This window comes from Lemur catta, chromosome 4 (assembly GCF_020740605.2).
Source record: "Lemur catta isolate mLemCat1 chromosome 4, mLemCat1.pri, whole genome shotgun sequence".
Lineage (NCBI taxonomy): Eukaryota > Metazoa > Chordata > Mammalia > Primates > Lemuridae > Lemur > Lemur catta.
In genome coordinates, this window is record NC_059131.1 from 109,255,531 (window position 1) to 109,274,321 (window position 18,791).

At 37.8% G+C, this 18,791-nt stretch overlaps 1 protein-coding gene and 1 long non-coding RNA gene across 2 annotated transcripts in view; both read right to left on the reverse strand.

Annotated features, from left to right (window-relative positions):
- Positions 1-7,394: 7,394 nt before the first annotated feature.
- LOC123637396 lies at positions 7,395-18,116 on the reverse strand. Its single transcript, XR_006734837.1, has 6 exons — positions 18,020-18,116; positions 17,829-17,919; positions 13,054-13,129; positions 11,929-12,124; positions 10,766-10,994; positions 7,395-7,473 (listed from the first exon to the last, which is right to left on the reverse strand). It is a non-coding gene; the product is annotated as an uncharacterized LOC123637396 (long non-coding RNA).
- Positions 18,117-18,153: 37 nt separating this feature from the next.
- Positions 18,154-18,791, reverse strand: part of LOC123637395 (ankyrin repeat domain-containing protein 26-like) — a 35,123-nt gene continuing 34,485 nt past the window's right edge. Inside the window, exon 11 of the mRNA XM_045550584.1 lies at positions 18,154-18,173. Within this exon, the coding sequence (XP_045406540.1) occupies positions 18,163-18,173 (11 nt within the window). The 3' untranslated portion in view covers positions 18,154-18,162. The remainder of the gene's footprint in view (positions 18,174-18,791) is intronic.

An 18,791-nucleotide genomic window follows, 5' to 3' on the forward strand; every position in this document is an offset into this window, starting at 1 on the left:
GAAATTTAAATGAAGGAAAGGGACAATATTAGGGAGAATTGAACCAAAGTCAAGAAGTTTTCACTCATATTACAGAATCTGCTGCCCTTGAAACACCTTCCATCGGAACCAGTAGCTTTGACATCATTATTGTAGTGAATAAATGCTCCTCTGATGGTACTTGTTAACCAGAGAGTGACCCATGAAACAGTGGTGAATGGAAGGCAGGAACATTTAATATCATGTTTCTTGATGTATCTCAGGCCGCAAGAACAGTACCTGGATGTGGTAGGCAATGGATAACAACTTGTTGAATGAATTTATTATAAACACTAGATTTTGCATAAGGCAAACACTGCTAATGCTCCCCAAACTGAAACGTGTAAAATAGAGACAGAAGACAGGATGGTTTGCAGCAAGTAGAAAAGACAAGCAAAGTCAGAGAAAACACTAGCTAAGTTGTCATGACAAATGATTGAGAAGCAGATAATTCTTACCTCCTTGCTGGGCAGCTGTTGTCTATCAAGAATATCGCTTCCATATAGACATATCCATATCACATAGCAGATGAGGTGATCAGAGACATAATACGATTTATGTGGAGAGAGTAATTGTGAGAGCCTATTCTAGGCAGACCACATGTAAAGAATTGGCTTAATTCTGAGCCCTACAATTTAGACAGGACATTGACAAACAGGTGGCCTCCAGAGGGACAGATGGAAACGGGAGGGCATGTGAAGAAAGGCTGTAGTATCTGGGAATTTTTAATCTAAAGCAAGTATCTGAAGGGCTGGTAACATCAGTATTAAACCAGATGGAAGAAGTGGATCAATGAAAACAGATACTTAGCTCAGCATAATAATATTTAAAGCAAATAAAGTGACCCCGGCTGGCATTCTAGCTTAGGCTTTCAGTATTTCTCACCTGTATAGGTGGACTAGTCGCTTTATTGAATTCCCTACCATCTGACTTCCCCATCCCAATCTGTCCCAATGCATCCCTGCCAATAATGCCAGCCTGGCATTTCTAAAGTGCAACATTCACTGCATCATATCTAAGCTCAAAATCTCTTTAGTGGCTTCCAACTTTTCCTGTTGTACCTGATTCAAATTTCTCAGTCAGGGAGGATGCCACAGTAAGGCACAATTTACCCTTCCAGGGATCTTCCATGTACCCCACAGGCACGCTATTCTCCCAGCTAAGCAAAGCCTCTCATTCTTCCTCAAACCAACATTACACTTGCAAATGTCAGTCCTGGTGAATCTCTCTCCATGTGACATGATTCCTGAGCATCTCTGTCTGCCAAAAATCTCACCACCTTTTAAAGGACCCTTACAATTCCTTCCCATTTTTGATGAGATGAACAATTTATTATTCAAAAAATATTCAAAATCTCCCTCAAAAAGAAAGTTGTCTTTGTTTTGGAAATCCCCTTAGTAACTTCATGAGATAGGAAGAAAATCGAAACAGCAGAATCCCAAACAAGAAAGAGGAATGGTTAAGTGTCTGCACATGGGGAAAAGAGGGGACAAAAAACAGAGTTTGTTTTTCCTTTTTGCTAATACAGAGGGGTGGATACAGGAGAAAGAATGGCATGGAAAGGATTTTTGTAGGGTGAAACAGAACTGTGAGATTCGCCTGCTAGGATCACCACTGCTGTGTGGAGCGTGGATTGAGGTATGAGAAGGGAGGGCAGTTGCATTGATCTAGATGATGATCATGATGGCGCCACAGCCAAGGGCATGGTAAGTAGAGACGGTGAGAAATGGTCCGGTTGAAGACATTCACTGGGCAGATCCACCAGGATCACTGATGATCATATGTGGGGAGGGGACGAATCACAGTTAAGACCTCAACCTCTGACTTGAGCAACTGGGCGGTTGGTTGTTAGAGCCAATACTGAGATCAGCAACAGTGGGGTGGGGGAGGTGGAAAACAAACATTCCATTTTGGATGATTATGTCTCAGGTGTCTGTGAGATATACAAACGGAAATAGTAACCAGGCAATTGGATAAGTAAGATGAAAGGCCCAAAGGAAAGATCTAGCTTAGAGAGATAAGTTTGGGAGCTATCATTATGAGGTGGCATGTAAAATTATTAAAATTGATTAAATTACCTAGGGAAAGGAAAAAAATGGGAGAGAAAAGAGGCCGGCCTAGTTCCTGGTCTTTGGAAATCCCAAAATTGGGGTTGGATGAAAGAAAAGGAAACTTCAATGCGGACAGAGGAAAGGCAGCCCAAGGGGAAGGGGCACACACGAGGGGTAATGCATGCAGGCAAGATGACCGGAGACTCACCCAGGAGCAGAGAATGCTAACCACATCAGTGTTACAGAGAAACCAAATAACAGGTGAACATAAAGTCGATTTCACCTCCATAAAGCTGCTAATTCCTTTATTCCTACTGAATGCATGAAGAGATTGGATGCTGAACTTTTGAAGGCAGGAGACTTTGATAAGAGCGTGAACTCTTCCTCTACGATAGCAAGAGCAAGAAAAATATGGATACACTTAGAGATTCCCAAGTCTCCACAGAGCATAATGTCCCTGCAGGCAGCAGCTCTCTGAGAGAGGAAGCAGCTAATGATCTCACCTCCGCAGGACTCCAACACCTGCAGTCCCCTTAACTCTGAACTCCAGCAACACGAGTCAGTATGCCTTTCACAGCAGCAATTTGCGGATTTGCCTGCAAGAATATAAATTCCTTGAGGGTATAAACAATGCTTGTCTGCGTTCTGTGTGGCACCCAACACAGTATCTAGTTAGAAGTCTTCAATGTGTACTTTGCAATTAAGATCATAGGTTTTTTTCCTTTGAAACATTGCTGGAAAGTTCTCAGCATCACCAGTGTATTATAAAAGATAGAAGAACCTGACCCAGAAATTAGTAAAATCACAAATGACTTAATCTATAAATATATTACTTTTCCAATTTAAGAGAAAATCCTCACATGAGCTAAAGAAAAATAAAAAGGATTAATTACACAAGCGACAGGGCTATTTGATAACATATTAGGGATCGGGTAAGAGAAAAGCTCAAAGCTGAGTTCAGTATTTCTTCTGAACTGAAGATTGTAAGAGGAGCATGCCAGAAACAAAAGCCATAGTGTTTGCAGAAAATGTACTTTAAAATAATTTACTCCAGGGCTTCAAATTGCAATGTTCACTCACAACCCAAGGATCTGGAGTTCCAGGAGTGGGTTATGCCAGATGATGTTGCTTTTATGTCTCACACAGAGTAACCCACCATGGCCTTTCATTCAGAGCATATTACCCAGTTTACAGTCTTAAGAGATGGGAAAAGTAATCTTGGGATTTATAGAAGAGGCTTATGCAAAATAAGTGAGTCCAGAGGTAAGAGGAATTTTTAGGGAGAAGGCTAGAAAGAAATAAGAAAAAGCAGAGGTGAGGTTAAGCTATTTTTAAAAAGTCTTGAATAAAGTAGGATGCGGTACTCTGTGCAAGTAGGAAAGGGAGGTGGGTGCATCAGAGAGGTGACAGAGAAGTTACTTCCGTTGCTGACCACAAATCTCACATTTTTATGTTTTCTGCACGAAGTAACTTGCAATTCCTTAACTCAATACTTTTGAAACAATGGTAATCTGAGCCCTCAGATTCTCCAACCAGAGCAGGACAAGTCTTTGCCACTATTCCCCCAGTTTTTAACAGAACTTCCAGATAACGCTATTGGTTTTCCAGGATGCTGGGGACCATCGGAACCTGCTCTGCCAGGTGGGTTTGCAGGCTCTGTGGACCACTTCAGCTGGTCTAATTTATCCATCTTGGAAAAGATGTCACAAACTACAGAAAATGCTTGAATATTAGAATCCAGAACCTTCCTTCCAGAACACACAAAAGCCTTAGTCCAACTTACTCATTTTAAAAAGGAGAAAAATGAGACACGGAGATACTATGTGAATTGCACAGCTAAGACAAGAACTACTGATCCAGCATGATACCATGAATAAGTTTCTGAACTTGTGCGTCAATTTTTTCATCTGTAAGTATGATGATGATCACTTTGCTGGGTGGTGAGAGACAAAATAACTGAGGTATGTAAAATACATAGCACAATGATCAGCTTGATTGACACACAGCAGATGCTGAATAAGTTGGTCTCTCTCTTTCACGCTGTCTTAGACCCAGGACATGATACTTTACCTAATGCTATCAGAAACAACCATTAAATCAAACACAAAACTTTTTCTAGTTTCAAGTGCACCTAGAGAAAGGAATTTTCAGGGTCCCCTTCTTATTCCAAATGAAGCATGTTTTTTCATGTTGCACCCACAGTTAGATTATTAAATACCTTGGACTATTTAAAGAGATTTATGTTGCTTCTTAAATACTACCCTTATTTTTTCCCCTTTTTTTTTTTATCTCAGCATATTATGGAGGTACAAAACTTTAGGTTAGGTATATTGCCCTTGCCCGCCGCCCCGCCCCCCCCAGAGTCCAAGCTTCAACCGTGTCCATCCCCTAGACAGTGTGGATCGCACTCATTATGTATGTATACACCCATACCCTCCCCTCACACATCTGCCCGACACCCGATTAATGTTATTCCCAAATGTGCTCTTAGGTGATGATCAGTGAAATCAATTTGATGGTGAGTACATGTGGTGCCTATTTTTCCATTCTTGGGATACTTCACTTAGTAGAATGGGTTCCAGCTCTATCCAGGAAAATACAAGAGGTGCTATTATCGTCATTGTTTCTTATACCTGAGTACTACTCCATGGTATACATATACCACATTTTATTAACCCACTCATGTATTGACGTGCACTTGGGTTGTTACCACCTCTTTGCAATTGTGAATTGTGCTGCTATAAACATTCGAGTGTAGATGTCTTTTTTTATAGAATGTCTTTTGTTCTTTTGGGTAGATGCCCAGTAATGGGATTGCTGGATCAAATGGTAGTTCTATTTGGATCTCTTTGAGATATCTCCATATTGCATTCCACAGAGATTGCACTAATTTGCAGTCCCACCAGCAGTGTATGAGTGTTCCTGTCTCTCTGCATCCACACCAACATTTATTGTTTTGGGACTTTTTGATAAACGCCATTCTCCCTGGAGTTAAGTGATATCTCATTGTGGTTTTGATTTGCATTTCCCTGATGATTAGAGATGTTGAGCACTTTTTTATATGTTTGCTGGTCATTATTCTGTCTTCTTTTGAAAAGTTTCTGTTCATGTCCTTTGCACATTTATTGATGTGGTTGTTTGATTTTCCCTTGTTGATTTTCTTAAGTTATATATAGATTCTTGTTATCAGCCCTTTATTGCATGTATAGAAAGCAAATATTTTCTCCCATTTTGTAGGCTGTCTATTCACTCTAATGACAGTTTCCTTGGCTGTGCAAAAGCTTTTTTATTTGATCAGATCCAATGTGTTTATTTTGATTGCTGCTGTGATTGCTTTGGGGGTCTTCTTCATAAATCCTTTACCTAGGTCAATGTCTAAGAGACTTCCCAACACTTCTTCCAGAATTCTTAAGATTTTATACCTTAGGTTTAAGTCTTTTATCCAACGTGAGTTGGTTTTTGTGAGGAGTGGGGATCTAATTTTAATCTTCTATGTGTGGATATCCAGTTTTCCCAGCACCACTTATTGAATAGAGATTATTTTCCGTAATGTATGCTTTTGTATGCTTTGTCGAAGATTAGATGACAATTTGAGGATGGTATTATAACTGGGATCTCCGTCCTATTCCAAAAGTCTGTATCTCTGTTCTTATGCCAGTACTATACTGTTTTGGCTACTATAGCCTTGTAGTAAAGATTGAAGTCTGGCAGACTGATGCCTCCCAATTTGTTCTTTTTGCTTAAGATTGCTTTGGCTATACAAGGTCTTCTCTGGTTCCAGAAGCAGTGTAGAATTATTTTTCCTAAATCTGTAAAGAATGATGGTGGAATTTTGATATGGATTACATTAATTCTATAGATCACTTTAGGTAGAATGGACATTTTAACAATATTGATTCCACCAATCCATTAACACGGTAGGGATTTCCATCTGTGCACATCCTCTACACTTTCTCAGTGTTTCATAGGTTCACCCTATACATATCTCTCACATCCCTTGTTATATATATTTCTAAATATTTAATTTTCTTTGATGCTATTGTGAAAGGTGTTACATTTTTTATTTGATTTTTGGCTTGACTGCTATTGGCATATATGAACACTATTGATTTGTAGGCATTTAGTTTGTATCCTGAGACTTCACTGAATTTATATATCAATTCCAGGGGTCTCTTGTTTGAATCTTTGAGATTTTCTAGGTATAATAGCATATCATCAGCAAAGAGTGAGAGTTCGACTTCTTCTGCCCCTATTCAGACATGCTTAATTGCCTTCTCTTGTCTGATTGCTATGGCAAGCACTTCCAGCACTATGTTGAATAGAAGTGGAGATAGTGGGCAAACTTGTCTGGTTCCAGTGCTAAGTGGGAATGCTTTCAATTTTTCCCCATTCAGTATGATATTGGCTGTGGGTTTATCATATATGGCCTTAATAATTTTAAAGAATGTTCCATCTATGCCTATTTTGTTAAGGGTTTTTATCATAAAAGTGCACTGTATTTTATCAAATGTTTTTTCTGCATCTATTGAGAGAATCAGATAGTCTTTATTCTTGCTTTATTCATGTGGTAAATTACATTTATAGATTTGCATATGTTGAACCATCCCTGCATCCCTGGGATAAAGGGACCCCACCCCCTGGTCATGGTGAATTACTTTTTAAATGCTCTTGGATTTGGTTTGCTAAAATTTTGTGGAGGATTTTTGCATCTATATTCACAAGAGATTTTCATCTGTAGTTTTCTTTTTTTTTGCTACATCTTTTCCTGGCTTTGGCATCAAGGTGATATTGGCTTCACAGAATGAGGTGGGGAGGATATCATCCTTCTCAATGTTGTTGAATAATTTCTGCAGTATAGGCATGAGTTCTTCTTTGTAACTTTGGTAAAATTCAGGTTGAATCCATCTGGTCTGGGACATTTTGTTTTGTTGTTGGTGGAAGACTTTTAATTGCTGCTTCAATTTCTGTGCTTGATATTGGTCTGGTCAGGAATCCTATTTCTTTCTGATTGAGCCTAGATATGTTCTGTGTAAGCATTTGGAACTTGAAACTTCTCTCTAACTTTGAGACTGTTTCCAAAAGTTAATCAGAAATAAACAAATGAAGGAATGAATGATCAGAAAAAGTGAAAAGCCTTAGGCAAATTTTATTTCTCCAAGAAGAAAGAGTCATATAAATCAGTGCTTAAAATTAAAATTATAAACAGCTGACATTTTGGCAGTCCAAGGATGTAAAACTGGCTTTCATTTGCAAGATCTACTTAAAAGTCTTTCACATTGTATACATTTTTTTTAAAAATTGGCACATATTTCCATGATGCTTTCTAAAGAATGTCTTCATTTAGATTTGACTCATCAGTGAATCTAGAGAGGAAGCTCTTCCACAGGAGAGTATCCAGCAGCACCTGGAAAGGAAAGACAGAGTATTCTTTACCTAACAGATTTCATTGGAACTAAGTGAAGGTGAGTAAAAAACAGTCAAGAAGTTTATCAGCGTGTTAATAGCAAAAAAATATGTATGCACAAATGTAATATAAAATTATTATTAAATATAATTTGCCTGTAGTTGCACATTGAATTAATTGTCATTGTGGTTAGGTATCAGAGTTTCTGCTTTTCTGAGTCTTCATTCACTTACTCAACAACCATGTGCTAAGGTACTATGACAAGCACTGGTATACAAGGTAAGGATGATACAGCCACATCATTGACCTCAATAATCATATAGTATACTATGAAAAAGAAAACAGACAAATAGGCAATTTCCATGCAGAGTCATAGAGACTATAACAAGTTTAAAAGAAGGCACAATTGGAACACACAGAAGGGCCATATGACTAAGTCTTCTCTCCAACACTATAAACTTTGTGATGCAGTGATATGGAAGCTGATAGCTGAGAGACGAGGAAAATGTGTGCCAGATAGAGGGCAGCAGCAAATGCAAAGTGCTGGACGTGAGGAGGAATGCTGTAGAATTCTAAGTAGTGGAGTTTAGTGAGATGCTACGGCAAAGGGGCAGAGTAGGTACGTGGTAAGAGATAAGGCTGAATAAACTAACAAGAACCACATTAATATGGGTGCTTTCTCCCATGCTAAGAAATATGGAACTTTTTCTGAGGGCAAAAGTACACCAATGATATAGTGAATGACTCATTTACAATGTCACCCGTCAGGTGACTGCATGTGAACTGCAAGTGCTTGGCTAAATGTTGCTAGTGAATCTGGGGTTTTTTGGCCTGAAGTTGCTAACCTAAAGGTAGAAAGTTGATGATGCATTGGTTTTCTGAGAATAGTTCCAGTGTGCTGGCTGACACACTGACAGATTCATGGGGATGGCAGGAGTAAATAAAGTGTAGAGCCAGAAAAAAAAAGTTACATACACTTCATGAGATTTGTAAAAAGCTATGAAACATGATGATGCAATCATGAGGCACAAGTATACTCTTCAGTATGAATGCTAGTGTTTTCACATCTTTAATTACATGTGTGGATCAGGAAATATTTAATGTAGTATCTATTAACCAAACAATGGAGAGGAAAGCCACTTGTTTTTTACAGTTGATCTCAGAAATCATTTTGTTAATCTCAATTTAATTCATAAAATTTGACAAGATACCTTCTTCCAATTCTATAGTTATTTCTTCATAATATTCCTGCCGCATCTCAAATAAGTCAAATACTATTTATAATATTTAGGTAAATCAGATATATTTTCATGAGACTATTGTCAAGACTAAACTTCACTTGAGAAGTGCTTAAATAGAAAAATACTCATAGAAATAAAATAAAATTCCTATTTATTTACATGCAGACAATAGAGAATATATATGTGTGATGCTACTTACATTAATCTAATAAAAAGCACAATTAATATTGGTCTATTGAATATACATCATTTCAAAAGGGTGACATTTTCTCTTATTAGTACAAAGGGTGGAGAATTCAAGTAACATTTTCACATGAATGTGTTACTTTGTAATTCTCAGAAAAATCCTGCCTTTTATATAAAAGTATGATGAGTTCTTCTCACTTTGATGGATTTTTCCTTAAAATTAAGTTGCTATAGTCCACTTCTAGAAAATTAAAATTTTAAAATACGCTTTATGCTGCTAACTTTTTAGCTCAAAATCTTAAATACACACATGAGGAAAGTGGCACTATCATAATGTCATGTGAATATTGTGACAGAGATTAAGTAAAAATATTTTGCTGTCTGTATTATGACTAACGTTTTTTCATATGAACACAAAGAGTTTATACAATTTGCTTGAAAAAAGGATAAATATGCATTACAGCCAGTTTTCAAACCTAGTTTCTTTGATTCATGATTTTCTAGAATTAGAATAAGGCAAAAAATATGTAGTTCTTTAATTGTTACTTTGATTTATTTTCAGAAATTAGTACCAAGTTTTTGAAACATCTGACTACTTGTAGATGCAATTATCTACTTGTTTATGAAATGTGTGAAAACATTTCAAACTATATTGTAAATGTTCTCATCTAGAAGTTTCTTATTTAAATCTTTTATATAAAAGATATTGTCCCTCTATCCTCCTGCTTAAGCCTCCCAAGTAGCTGGCACTGCCGTATGCACTACCGTGCTGAGCCTTTAAAATTCTCCCCCTAGTCAAAAATGGTGAAACATTGGACAAATATCTTAAACTGGGTCAAGTATACTTGAACTATTTTTTTTTCCTAAACAGCTCTACAATTACCATAGCTTTTCATTGTTGGATTCATTTTGAGATTTTCCAGAAATAGATTCTTTCGTGAAATCAAATTCTGGATTGGGATGCTCTTCTTACATCTTCAGGGGACATGGGCACCATGTTTGGCATTCCATGGAGTTCTGGGTAGGAAGAATATAATTGATTTTGTTTGGTCATCATTGGTGTTTAAAGACTCCTGATGGTCTTTGCAATCATAGTCACAATCATTCAAATCATACCAACACAGAGAGACAGAAGTGAATGCCATTTAAAAAATTCAGATGTTTGCTTGATTTCACTGTTTAAAAAGTGCTGTGCAATTGCCCATCAACAGGCACATTTTACAGAATTGAGATAAAAATACTGTAATTTCCATGGGAATTAAAGATGTATTACTACTTATGTGTAAGAAAAAGAAAAATCTTTTAATTTAAAAAAAGAAGTTAATCTTTGTAGTTCTACAGGTTTATTTAATTCATAAAACTTATTTATCTTGGATTGTTATAAATAATAAACATCCAGATGTGGTTAAGTGTTTGGATGCCAATCATTCCCTTATGATTGAGGGCGGAAAATTTGATGTGGTAGAGGAAAACCTTAAAAGTGTTATGAATCACAACCACAGTCAAACTAAAATCAATTAGAAGGAAGCCAAAGCACCTCTCAATATACTTTCTGTTATTACGCAATAAGATTCAATCTCTAAAATTTAACTTAAATGCAGCTTTTAAAGAAATTTAAAAAGTGTCATTTTCATTACATATATTGAATAGCATTAATATTACTACATAGGTAACTCTTGAAAATGGGAGCTGCAGGGACTTTAAGAAAATGGAAAAATTTCCCTTTCCTCTCTTTATTAACACAGAGAATTATAACCTTTGCTTAGCATGCATAGGTCCTTTAAACAACTCAGTATTTCACCAAATAAAAACAAGTATTATATCAGAAATTGGAAACCCAAAGGAAAGAAGATAATATAACTAACCTCACTCAAGTTGTTCTTCATGCTGGTATGTGAAGTCCATGGGCAGGAAAGAGAGAACGTTGAGTATCCTTTTGAAGTAAATTCTCTGTGAAGACCTAAACCATTATTAAGATTGCCACCAGGACGTGACTATAGGACTGTCCATGAGTGGTAAAGAAAGTTCTGGTCTCCTGTCTCCACAAAAAGATTGCTACTGAATGCTGCTAGTCTCTCAGTAGTTCTGTGTAGACTGCAAAAGACAAAGCTTAGTAGTTCATTTTTTTCCGAAATGATTCCTCAATGATTATATTTTTTAAAAAGTGACCTTGAGAGTAAATGGAATTTCCCACTAAATAGTGTTTTAACTCGGAAAATGTGTCACAGCATGCCTACTCTGTGCAGTTATAGTTTTGCAATTGTTCTAAAGAAGTATAAGCATTCCTAGAGTAATGTCTAAAAATAGTAATTCAAATAAAGTAAGGAGTAGAGAGAAATCTCTGACAATAATGTGAGGCTTAACAGGTAACACTTGCTGCCTTCTGGAATGGGTCTATTTATAAGATTCTTGAGGGTGTCATTAGAAATACTTGTATTTAAAGGGTTAGTAAGTGAAACATTACTAACCTATTGGAAATATGTTATTTGCTTGACTATAATTGCCATTCACTATGTGTAAGTAGATCAAAACACAACATTGTATTTCTTAGATACATACAGTAAAATGCTTATCACTAAGAAAAGGTAGATATTATTGTATTTAGTAAGGCAGTATAAAGAAGTTAATGTACTGAGTGCCAGAAACAACCAAGAGTAGTTGCAGTAATTGACTCTTTTGGTTTACTTTGTAATCTTTCAAAAAGTAGTTAAACTCATTAATATTTCCATTTAGGGACTGGTAACAAGCAATTTTATAAGAGCATCGTGGTCTAAATTATAAGACTTCAAAAATATTTAGCTGAAAGCCTATTAGGTCAGGTTAATGACATGAGAATATTAAGGGGAAAGAAAGTCATAATAAAACAAAAAATATGGAGAGATGTAAACTGTTCTGGACTACCATTAAAATTATAGTATGTACTTAGCTTTCACGTCCCACTAATGTCATAAACCTGTCTCACTAAAAAGCATGTTTTCAAGGCAAATTAATGAACTAAATTTATTTTCTATTCCATACTTTGACTTACTTTTTAATTTTGTTTGACAAGTATTTTCTAGCTTCCAATTCTAATTGATAGAGGTGCTTGTATTTTCCCAATTCAATATAATGAAAGTCTTCTCAAGAAGTTTTCCTGTTGGAGACTTCAGATTCAAGATCTTTCATTCTGAGTTCCATCTGACTTCTAAGTGAAGTTCTCTGTATTCTTCAGATGCTGCTTGTGCCTGAATCAAATTAAAAGGATACATTTTTAGCAGTGACAACCTGAACAATTCTTGCATATTTGTTTCCTTCACTTTTCAATCAGACAGCCATTTTATTTTATTTTATTTTATCTTAAATTTTCGAGACAATGTCTCCTGTCACCCAGATTGGAGTGCAGTGGCCCAATCATAGTTCACTGCAGCCTCAAATTCCTGTGCTCAACCTATCCTCCTGCCTCTACCTCCTGAGTAGCTGGGACTGCAGGTGTGCACCACCATGCCTGGCACATTTTATTACTTTTTGTAGAGATCAGGTCTCATTATGATGCCCAGGCTGGTATCAAACTCTTGGCCTCAAGTGATCCTCCCACCTCAACCACCCTGGGAGGCATGAGCCACTACACCCAACCTCAGAGAGCAATTTTAAATATGTGACAAAAGAAGCTGAGGTTTAAAACATTTAACATCAATTGTCAACTAAATTGATAATTTCATCTGGCTTATAAAGAATTGAATCATTCCTCAATTACTACTTATGTGATCTGATAGTCCAAAGAAAAATAGGTGTAATTTAAAATTTTAAAATTTGAACAATTTAACAGAAATACAATTCAAGAATATGGTACAATTTCTAAATCACAATCTTTTCTTTTCCTAATAGTCTTCTTTTATGCTAACTGGCCTAAATAATCAAATGATTCTTTAAGGAGTATCAGCCTTCTCAAAGATCCATTTAGTTATAATGATGACAGAAACTAAAAAAGCTAAAGGGAGCAACAGAGGCAACCTTCCTTCTAGAAATCTACAAATCCAATTGCTGTAATGGAAACAGAGGAAACACACACAATGTACACATCAAAAATATAATGTGCAGTGAAATAAAGTAAGTGCATTTCACAATTAACTAACCTGTAAAAATATATTGACTTGTTTGAATTTTTCTACAATACCTTTCTTGTGCTTTCTTCAATCTCTCACTTATAGTGTTCAACTTCACCACATTGAAAGTGCAAAAATCCTGTGGTGCTGGATGAAGTTAGGAGATATCAGTATATAAAGAGATGAATATACAGATTACATAGAGATATAAGTATAACCATGGGTTCATACACACACAGATTTTCTAGTTCTGACTGCCAAGAAGCAATGAAAATAAATCTTCGTTTCTATTTTTTTATCTTTCATTTTATTAGTTGTTTTTATTTCTTGGATTCTAAATAACATTTTCAACTATAAGGAATCAGGTCTTTGGAGAAATGATTGATTCTAGGACCAGGCCAATGAAAATACCAGATGATCCTGGAGCATCCTGTGGTGCCAAAAACAAATTTAAAAATGTGTCCAAGAACAAAACAAGAGGGCACGTCAAAGAGGCATGGAGCTTACTTGAACAAGCTACCAATTGCCAAAGCTAGCACTATCTGAGCAACAACAAGAAATAGTGTTATATTGGGGGGTTATAATTCAGAGTGAAATATAAATATACATGAGTCATACTAATAAAAATAATATGATGAATAAATAAATGGGAGAGAGGAATCATCTTTCCTATGGAAGAGTTTCCAATAATTTATGTAGAAAACATGGGGAAATAGAAAATCACTATTAGAACACCACAGCAGTAGTCACTGCAGGCAAGATCCAAAGTCGGATCGATATTATTGGGTGAAACCTGAAAACAAGAGATTTGTAAAACCTCAATATATATTTAACCACATATTTACTACCTGCTGTGGTTAGTCTGATGCAATTATAACATACACAGTGTGGAAAGGGAAAGATAGTAAGTTCACACTGGAGAAACGTGGCAGACTCCACCTTAACCAGGTGATCGTGGTTAATGTCAGCAGTGATATCTTGCCCCCGTATGATGTGAGGAAAAGGTTGCTTCACCTTTGTGTTATTCTCCCCACAAATCCATACCCCCAAACTATACAGAGAAGCATAAACTAGGGGAATTCTATAAATATATAATCTTTATTCATAAAAAGTGTCAAGGTCATGAAAAACAAGGAAAAAGTGAGAAACTGTCAAGATTTGGGAAGACTACAGAATCATAATGACTAAACACAACACTGTATCTAGTACTGGATCCTGGAACAGACAAAAATAGGAATGGGAAAATGGTAAAATTCTAATGAATTATACAATATATTTAATAGTATCATAGCAATGTTATTTATTTTTTTTTTAGTTTTGTTAAATGTATTATAGTTAAATAATATGTAAACCTTAGGGGAAGTTAAGAAAAGGACATGTGGAAATTCTGTGCAGTCTCTGGAATTCTTCCTTAAATCTAAAATTATTTCAAAATATATTTTTAAATAAAGCATGGAGGAGAATAAACTCTGCAAAGTATGGAGGAGAGCAGTAGGATTTTTGTTTTCATAGGGAGGTCAGAGAAGTTCTGACACCATTGTCATATTGTATCTCCAGCAAAGAGGAAGCCAAGCCTGGGCCATGTCTACAAAACCCTGACGACAGAGTGAACAGCAGATAGAGGGGAACTGAGGCAAGACGCTGGCATGTTCAGGGAAAAGCATAACAGCAAAACCAACAAGGCAGGTAAGACAGGGATGAGGTCAGAGAGGTGCACTGGGAGTGGCAGGAGGGATCTGTTAGCCCTGGGGAAGAATCTGGGCTTTGCTGTGCCACCTGAAACCATCTTAGGTGTTTGAACTGAGGGGTGGCTTGCACTGTCTTGAAGGCAAGACCCTCTTCTGGTTTCTGAGAATAAAATGTGGATGGGCAAGGACTAAGGCAGCAGAGGCCATCTGAGATAGAAAAGGACAATAAAAACTACAGCAAAAGATGATGTTATTGGGGTGAGAGCAGTGGTGGACAGGCAGTGAGGCCTCACAGATACCAGATAAAAGGATAATTTAGGGCCCCAGCACTGGTGGATATATGACATATGGGTTTAAGTGAAAGAGAGACAACAGGGATGACAGCAAGAACACTTTCCTAAGCTACTGGTATGATGTGGTTGCCATTAACTGAAAAACAGAAAGATTGGAGAGGGAGAAGATTGCAAAGCAGAAGAATGGGAGAATAGTGATTCCAAATGACTCCCAGGTACAAAGGCTAAGTGACCCCACAGGCAACTGGACATCCCAGACTGTAGATCAGGAGTGTGGGTCCAGGCTGGATATATAAACTCATGAGCCATCAGCACAGTGATGTTATTTAAAGTCATCAGACTATATAAACTTCCCTCTGAAATAAGTTTAGAAAAGAAAAACAAAGCAGAATAAAATCAAACTATCAAAGGAATCTGCAAAGGAATGGTTCCTGAGGTAGGAGGGTAAATGAGAGAATGTGGTGTTCTAGAAGCCAAATGAAGACAGATTTAGAACTAGACAAGAGTGGGGATGAACAAGGCCAATGATTACTCCAATATTAAATTAAGATGAAGGCTAAGAATTAAACTTTGGATCTAGGAAGAGGCCAATGATGACTGACCATGGCAAAGTTGGTAGAAGGGGAAGATGGCTTGTATGAGTTCTATATAGAATTGGAGGAGAAGAATTGAAAACTGTAAATATTGATATAAATTGGAAAAGAGAAATAGAGTGGCTTGAGGAGAATATATGGTAAAAAAAATAGGTATTATATATTTATATTCAATAAGCAAAAATTACAAAATAATAGTGAGGAGAAATTCTCAGTGCGTGAGGGGGCATTGGTCAATGTCTAGAGGTATATCCATGTGTAGAAGATGGTAGATAGATTCTAGTGCAAGGGGGAGGGTTTGGTGTGAAAGGGGCATGGGCAGTGAGCATGCCTATGGCATCAGGAGAGAAGGCAAGGGCATAGACACACACAGCATGCAGGTGGACAGGTGTGGAGGAAATATGGAAGATCCCTTCTGATTGTTTCTGTTTTCTCAGTCTCAGTAGGAAGAAGGACCTCGACCAAAGAGAGAGCACTGGAGGTTTTGGAGGTTTGCAGGAAGAAAAGCTGTGAAATATTTTAAAAAAATACCATGGGAGCATCACCAGACTAGAGAACATGTTAGAATTTGGGGGCAACACTGAATGCCTTCATGAAGTTACTGGTCATGTGTCAAAGTGACACCAAAGCTTAGATACCCTAGCAGAAATCTTGTCTGGATGAGATGCTGGTGGTTGATCATTAGATTCTTCACCTAGCCCAGGGCTGTTGGTTGATGCCTGAGACCCATGGAGGAAGGGACAAAGAATCATATGTAAAAAAGCAAAAGAAAACACTGCACCACTAAAAGCTTTGAAATATTAACATTACTTTAAAGCACGTAAACAAAAGATGAGAAGATGACCATCTCTCCCCATCCCATCCCTCATCATGGAGCACCTCAAAGAATCTCCTGCTTTGGCACTGGTGGAATTTTCAGCCTTACCAGGTGAAAGTGGTGGCGACCTGAGGAGGATTATGGGACCTGTGAGTGTACACAAGCAGGAGGACACTGCTGGACCCAAGAAGAGGAAAAAGATCAAGATGTGAACACCATGTGGTGACTGACTAGAACGTCTCACCACGAAGGTCCCTCTGAGAGTTCCCAGAAGGACCTGAATGTAGACTCTGTCGATAAAAGATTCATGAAGATTTGCTGTGGGAGGAGGAATTCTAAACACAAACCTTGCTCTGGCTGTTACAGAAGAGAAAGTCAAAAAGATTTGAAGCACAAGAAGACCTGACACATCACTGCTTGCTTGAAGACAGAAGAAAACCCATGAGATGGAGTGCAGATAGTTATAAGATGCCATGATTGGACCTTGGCTAACACCCAGCAAAGAAATAGACCCCATCCCTAAAACTGTGAGGAACTGAATTCTAGCAACCTGAATGAGCTTGGATGCAGACTTCTCCATAGAGCCTGCAGACAAAAAACCCACCTGGATAACACTTTGATTTCAGTCTTCTGATACCCTGAGCAGAGAATCCACCCAAACTGGGAGCTCTTTGTTAATAAATGAGTGTTGTTTTAAGCCCCTAAATTTGTGGTAGTTTGTTATGCAACAACAGAAAACTAGTACACTAGTCTTTATACATCTTTAGCGCAGGACCTCATGAGTTTTAGAACTAGGCCATTCGTGTCTGGTCGGTGGCACTCCGGGAACTCAGTGAACTGGGGCCATGGGACATCAGGTTCTCTCAAAGGCATCAACGTATTTGGAAAATTGTGCTCATCTCCACAGTGATGGAGTTAGTTCCTGAGATCTTTCCCCCAAACTTGTTGGGTTAACCTTTGACCATGATTCAGTTTTAAAGCCATTATATTATATAGCATAATTCTATCCACAGACTCCCATTTACTTATAGAAGAATAGTAGGACTTTAATAGGCTGTGAAACAGTTTTACTATGTTGATAATCACAAATGAGACCCTATTAACACTCATTATATCTGTGCCTCCAGTTCATTATTTGTTAGGATAATCAAATGAAGTTGTCACATGGGAGGACTATTGTTTTACTTGTGGAAATGACAGTTTTTTCCCCCAGGTGGCATGCTAATTCTCTCCAACCTAATCACCAGAAGATTCAAGGATTTAAAAAGGAATAAAATACACACACACACACACACAAATTCTAACTTTAAGACAATTAAAATCTGGTTCTAGCCAAGTTGGAGAAGCCTCAGCATTACCATGTCTGCCCTGTTCCAACTAAAACCCTGGACCCTGGATATAACACAACAAGCAAGCATAGGAAGAATCTGAAAGGTGAAAAGAAGATGCACTTACTGGGGAATAACACAATGATGAGTTCCTTGGGTCTTCATTTTCTTCGCATATGCTCTGGAGAGAGTGCTGCGGAAGCCTCCAATCAGGACCACTAATAGGCACAGACAAAACAAAACAAGAAGCCTGCTCTCCCAACCAAAGGATTGGAAAAGAATGGCCTAACAGCAGAAAACCTTGCTGGCAATACCCACCCAACTCCAATGAAATACAAGGAGGGTTTCAGTGGAGTCCATTGGGGAGCAGATTATCTACTTCGTATCCACTGAACAGAAGCAGCCGTGCTTTGATGTTCTTGCCTGCTGGTATTACTGGCACCAATGAAGGAGCTCATCTTCTATTTCCCATCTGGCAAAAGTAGGCATTATGATTTTCACTTTGGAGTGGTAGCAACAGACAAAGTAGGAAGCTGTTCCCCATCCCCTGCCTGACAAAAAGAAATAATTTTACAGTTCCCTTGACAATGTAGTATCAATGGGGTCCAGAGGCAACCTGAGCCCCCACACCCACCCAGGATGAAAAAGACTTACCAAGACAGTGTGAGGCAGAGCTAGTGTCATCTTTGCAGCCCTGATGGCACTGGAGTTCAGCAGGAAGCTGAGCCTCCACCTCAACTCAATAATAAAAAGTCCCACACACTGAGAGGCAAGGCTAGTGTCACCTTCCCTACCCTGGAGTCACTGGAGACAAGTAGGAAGCTGAGCCACCACTGCAAGCCAGAATCAACACACTGACAAGATAGTAGAGTCCAGGCTAATCTGCACTTCCATTTCCCATACTTCTTTTGTCAGCAGGGCCCAGCAGGCACCTGAACCTCTACGCTGCCCCAGCTACAATGAGACTGAGTGAGGTCATGCCAATAAGCAATTAGGAATTGTCTGGAAACAAATGAAAACCTTAAAAATTTCAGGAAAGGAAAAGAAGTTATGAGAAACAACCAAATGGTTATGGGGGGTAAGATGGTGG